Source organism: Cebus imitator, unplaced genomic scaffold, assembly GCF_001604975.1.
Source record: "Cebus imitator isolate Cc_AM_T3 unplaced genomic scaffold, Cebus_imitator-1.0 Scaffold71, whole genome shotgun sequence".
NCBI classification, from domain to species: Eukaryota; Metazoa; Chordata; class Mammalia; order Primates; family Cebidae; genus Cebus; species Cebus imitator.
In genome coordinates this window covers 4,349,494-4,355,374 of record NW_016107386.1, presented here as the reverse complement: position 1 = coordinate 4,355,374, position 5,881 = coordinate 4,349,494, and the positions used below count along the sequence as shown (strand labels likewise).

Below are 5,881 nucleotides of genomic sequence, written 5' to 3'. Positions count from 1 at the left end.
GCCTCCTGAGTAGCTGGGACTACAGGCACGCGCCACCATGCCCAGCTAATTTTTTGTAGTTTTAGTAGAGACGGGGTTTCACCGTGTTGACCAGGTTGGTCTCGATCTCTTGACCTCGTGATCCACCCGCCTCAGCCTCCCAAAGTGCTGGGATTACAGGCTTAAGCCACCGCGCCCGGCCCTCATTTTTAAGTCATTCTTTCCATCCTCATCCCTAAGTGTATCTCTAATCCTATATTCTTTTTTTTTCCCATTTATTTATTTTATTGCATTTTGGGTTTTGGGGTACATGTGAAGAACATGCAAGATTGTTGCATAGGTATACATGTACATCTGGCATCTCTCTCTCTCTCTGTCTCTCTTTCTCTCTCTGTCTCTCTCTCTCTCTAGTCTTCTTATTTTTAAATTTAACTTCTTAAGAGACAGGCTCTCACTCTCTCCCAGGCTACAGTACAGTAATGCGATCACAGCTCACTCCAGCCTCACGCTCCTGGGCTCAAGCAATCTTTTCACTTCAGCCTCCAAAAGTGCTGGTATTACAGATGTGAGCCACTGTGTCCAGCCTCTGTGTTCCTTTAAATTCTCTCTCAGATGCATCATTCTTCTCAAGTTCCATTCCCACCATGTAGCCCCTATCCCCCTCACCCTCCCTGGCACTATGCAGTGGCACTATGCTTCTTACAGTCTCCTTACTGCTGATCTTTCCCCACTCTAATTCATCACACCCAGGCCTCCAAGCCAATCTTTACATGGCAGACTCTCACTACAAATTAGCTTAAATAGAATAAAAACTACTGGTGAAGCTCCTGGCTCCTTGAGGTTCTGGTTTAGCTGCAATAGCTATGTGCTCAGCAACTATGGTCTCTGTATTCTTCTCTCTACTCAACCTCATTTCTGCTGAAATGACTTTCTAGGTATGTGCAGGATTGAGGGAGGTTATCACTTGCCAAGTGGTAAAAGGCATATTTGAATTTTAAGAAGCTGGTAATGCCCTGAAAGCTAGAATTTGGCTGGGATGGGTGGTGAGGGACAGGGGTGAGTAATGAGGACAAAGACATCAGATCAGAGAACTAGTCCTAAAATTTCTTCCAAAGAGAGCAGGAAATATAATTCCTGCTCTACCCTGTCACTGTTGCCATCAGTGCTTCACTGATGACGCCCCAAAGCCTATGATAGGCTTCTTTGCTCTCTGGCAGGTAACCACCAGCTACACTTACCAGAATCCGGTGATCAAACTGCACCATGGTGGGATTCTCAAAAACATTCCTCAGGATGGGGGAGAAGGTAAAGAGGTCCTCCGGGATCCAGGATTCTCCCATTTTGGGAAAGGAGTTGTAAACAAGCCCAGCATCTAGCCCTGCCACAAAAGCCCCTGTATTCCAAGGTAAGTGGTATTTATTAAAATGAGAGGAAGAAGAGACCAGATATTAGTTCTGACATAGAAAAGGTCTGTTATCCCAGAGTTAAACTAAGGGAATAGTCAGAGAATAATAGAATGATCTACAACAGGAGTTCTTCAACAGAGAAGATCCATCACAATCACCATGGGAACTTCAAATCTCTGCACCCTTACCTGCTCCCACCCCAAGATTCTGCTTCCTCTAGAGAAGTGGAGTAGAGGCTCTGGTGTAGGGGGAGGAGGAGAGGCTTATTAGCTTAGAAAAATTCCCTTAGTGATTTTGATGCCCTCCTCACCCCCCACTGAGTGCTACTGATTTATTTTAGAAATGCTCTCCCACACATGTCTGCATGACTGACTCCCTTACTTCCTCAGCTTCCACTCAGATGTCCTTATCAAAGAGATTTCACTTGATGATCCCATGTAAAATGGCACTCCCCTAGCCCATTTTCCATCTCCTGACCCTAATTTATTTTTCTTCATGGCATTAAATATCATCTAACGCATGATGTTTCTATTGTGCATTATCTATCTTCCCCAAATGCTCAAGAAATGTTTTTTGACTGAACACAGAAGTGAGAAAAATCCCAAAACTTATAAATGAAATCCTGGATAAACAAAGAGGGTATTCATGAATGAATGGACGACTGATCCATTATTTTATTATCAAAGAAAATCCAGAAATGTTTGGGTCACCCTCCCTTTTTTTTTTTTTTTCCTGTTTTTGGGTCAGAGTCTTGCTCTGTCACCCAGGCTGGAGTGCAGCAGCATAATCTCAGCACACTGCAGCCTTGACCTCCTGGGCTCAAGCAATCTTCCCGCCTTAGCCCCCTGAGTCGCCGGGACTACAGGTGCACAACATCACACCTGGCTAATTTCTGTATTTTTTTGTAGAGACGAGGTTTCACCATTTTGCCCAGACTGGTCTTGAACTCCCTGGCTCAAGCAATCCACCTGCCTCAGCATCCCGAAGTGCTGGAAATTACAGTTGTAAGTCACCATACCTAACCCACTCCATATTTATTTTTTTAAAATACCTCTTATGAAGTAAAAATTCATGCTCTTATACCAAAAATAAAAGTGTCAAGTAGCTCATTGGTTTGAATCAATATTATTTTTATTCTAGAGCAGTGCTGTCAATAGAACTTTCTGTGAGAGTGGAAATGTTCTGTATTTGTGTCGTCCAATATACTAGCCACTAGCCACATGTGCCTATGGAGCATCTGAAATGTGGCCAGTGTGACTGAAGAACTAAAGTTTAAATTTTATTTAACCTTAAATTAATAAGTTTAAATATCCATACAAGGCTACAGATTCCTCCACTAGATAGTGCAGTTCTAGAGTGAGAGCAGCAGAGGTGCTGTGGTTTAAAGAATGAAAAAGGCTGGGCTTGTGGCTCATGCCTACAATCCCAGCACTTTGGGAGGCCGAGGTGGGCGGATCACTTGAGGTCAGGAGTTCCAGACCAGCCTGGCCAATGTGGTGAAACCCCGTCTCTACTAAAAATACAAAAATTAGCTGGGTGTGGTGTTGTGCACCTGTAGTCCCAGCTACTTGTGAGACTGAGGCACAAGAATCGCTTGGACCCAGGAGGCAGAGGTTGCAGTGAGCTGAGATCATACCACTGCACTCCAGCCTGAGCAACAGAGTGAGACTCGGTCTCAAAAAAAAAGAAAGAAAGAATGAAAAAAATCCTATGTTGGTCTCTTTGTGCCAATGCACTCTCCACCTGTAACCATCTCTGAGGGCAAGTCTTTTGTCTGACCCATCTTGATATAATGTGATAATAACAATAATGTTTATATAATAGTAACAGCTAACACTTGTATAGCCTTTGCTACATACCAAGTACTGTTCTACACATTTCACATTTACTACTCATACTGTTGTCATAACCTCCATTTTACAGATAAGGTCTCTAAGTCCCAAGAGAGGTTACAGAGCTTGCAAAGGTCATACAGTTCATAGGTGGCAAAGCTAGGATTTGAACCTAGGCAGTCTGGATCTAGGTACATGTTCCATATTTTCATTCAATTGACAGGAAAGTAGAATTTTTGGAAGAGAGAAAGGAACAGGGAAACAGAGGGTGAAGATGGTGGGAATGAGAGAAGCAGAATGTGAAAAGGAAATACAAAGATGCAGAAGGGGCAAAGCATTAGGCAAGAGGTCCCACCTTAGAGTGCAATGCTAACAGGTCATCTCTGATGAGCTGAGTCCTACCTGAGAGAGCTGTAAGGAACACCAGACCTGCTGTTCCATGAGCAAATCGTCTCAACCGTTGGAGTTGACGGGTTTCAGGCAACTAAATAAGAAAAAAATCATTCAGTTAAACTGTGTTGCAGGAACAATGAGGGTCAGCAAAGATCTCCAATGCCAAACCCAAGTGACAAATTAGGATCAGATCTTCTCTGACCCCTAAACTAGGTTAAGTACTCCCAGCAGATATTCTGTTCCAACGTGTGCTGTATTTTATTATAATTATATGTTACTATCTGTTTTCCCTGATACCACGTTAAGTTTTGTGAAGGCAGGAACTGCCATCTTTCTTACGACAGCAATCTTAGCCTAGTGATTGGCACATAGGTACTCATTACGTATCTGTTCAAAAACTGAATGATTTACATTATTCAGGAAAAAATGCTTCATCACAGCTAAAAGGATATAGCTTAAGATCAGGACTGGATTTTCATGTGTGTGATATTAGTGTTTAGCAAATATAGTCAGAATCGAAATTGCATAAAATGCTTAGAGATTTCTGTGTTTAGTGGTTTTGATAAAATCAAAATTTGTTTTTATTCTTACTACAGCCAACTTCTAATACTAATCAATGAATCATCAAATATTTATTAAGAACTTTATAAAAAGGTGACTATAAAGACACAAAGGAGTTATGTCAAAATGCTACCCTCAAATAGTTTACAATCTACTATATGAAAAGTTAGGTATCATTACTAACATATCATAGGACAGTATATCAGCACTGTCCAATAGAACTTTCTGTGATGATGGAAAAGAACTATCATCTACCTAAGGAGAACTTGAAACTTGGCTAGTATAACTGAAAATTACACATGATCTTAGCCAAAAGGCCGAGAAGCGATGATGACTGAAAATTCAATAAAAAATTAATTTAATTTAAAGTTTAAGTAAACAAAAAGCTTATTTAAATAAAAGTAATTTAATTAATTAAAAAAATTTTTTTTTCTTCCTCACTCTGTCACCCAGACTGAAGTGCAGTGGTGTGATCTTGGCTCAGTGCAACCTCCAACTCCCAGGCTCAAGTGATTCTCCTGCTGTAGCCTCCCAAGTAGCTAGGATTACAGGTGTGTGCCACTATTGCCTGGCTAATTATTTAATTTTTAGTAGAGATGGGGTTTCACCATGTTGGCCAGGCTGATCTTGAACTCCTGACCTCAAATGATCCATCCACCTCAGCCTCCTAAAATGCTGGGATTACAGGCATGAGCCACCGTGCTCAGCCTTAATTAATTAAAATTTAAATAGCCATATGTAGCTAGTAGTAATGTGTTGGACAGCATTGTACTATATGGCTCATTGGCTAGCATCTCAAATCCTTTTTGGAATTAGGTGAATCTAAACATACAGAGAAAAACAATTAATTGATAAAGTTATCAGTAACCTTTAAGAGTACAATTTCAGTAGTGAGAGTATGTGGGTTTATGTGTGAGTGTGGGTAAATGTGCGAGCGTGTATGTATTGAGTTGGGTGGGGAAGATAATTGTAGGGATTGAAAAGAAGGAATAGGTTGTCAGGAGGCAGTAGCTATATATGCAGGCAATTCATTTTAGAAGTTTGGCTTTGACTAGTGTGGTGGCTCACACCTACAATCCCAGCACTCTGGGGAGGCAGAGGCAGGTGGATCACCTGAGGTCAGGAGTTCGAGAGCAGCCTGGCCAACATGGTGAAACCCCGTCTCTACTAAAAATACAAAAAAAATATCTGGGCATGATGGCTTGCACCTGTAGTCCCAGCTACTTGGGAGGCTGAGGCAGGAGAAGTGCTTGAACCGGGGAGGCAGAGGTAGCAGTGAGCCGAGATCGCACCACTGCATTCCAGCCCGGGCAATAGAGCGAGACTCCATCTCAAAACAAACAAACAACAAAAACAAAATAAGTCTGGCTTTGAAAGTCAGGAGAACAGGAATTATTCAGATGTGGTTGTCTAGCACACCAATATTTCAACCCAATTGGCTTCTCTGTGGGAATGACTGTCCAGACAACATCTTCAGTCCTTATCGGGATCGAGCTGCTAGTTCCAAGTGCCTAACAGATAATTCAACTCAAAAGTCCTGCTGTCATCTCAAACTTTTCTCCAGGAACAGCTTACTTAGGTCAACCCATGATTTCAATACCTAATATAAGATTCTTTTTTTTTTTTTTTAAAGACAATTTCACTCTTGTTCCCCAGGCTGGAGTGCAATGGTGCAATCCGGCTCACAACCTCCACTTCCCGGGTTCAAGT

General features: G+C 41.9%; 1 protein-coding gene across 3 annotated transcripts in view; it reads right to left on the bottom strand.

Moving 5' to 3' along the window:
• Positions 1-5,881, bottom strand: part of LOC108306385 (cytochrome c oxidase assembly protein COX15 homolog) — a 38,110-nt gene that overhangs the window by 23,607 nt on the left and 8,622 nt on the right. For all 3 annotated transcript variants that reach the window (XM_037739541.1, XM_017531281.2, XM_017531282.2), the window contains 2 exons: positions 3,620-3,701; positions 1,218-1,372 (listed from right to left, as the gene is read on the bottom strand). In XM_037739541.1, the coding sequence (XP_037595469.1) occupies positions 1,218-1,372; positions 3,620-3,701 (237 nt within the window). The remainder of the gene's footprint in view (positions 1-1,217; positions 1,373-3,619; positions 3,702-5,881) is intronic.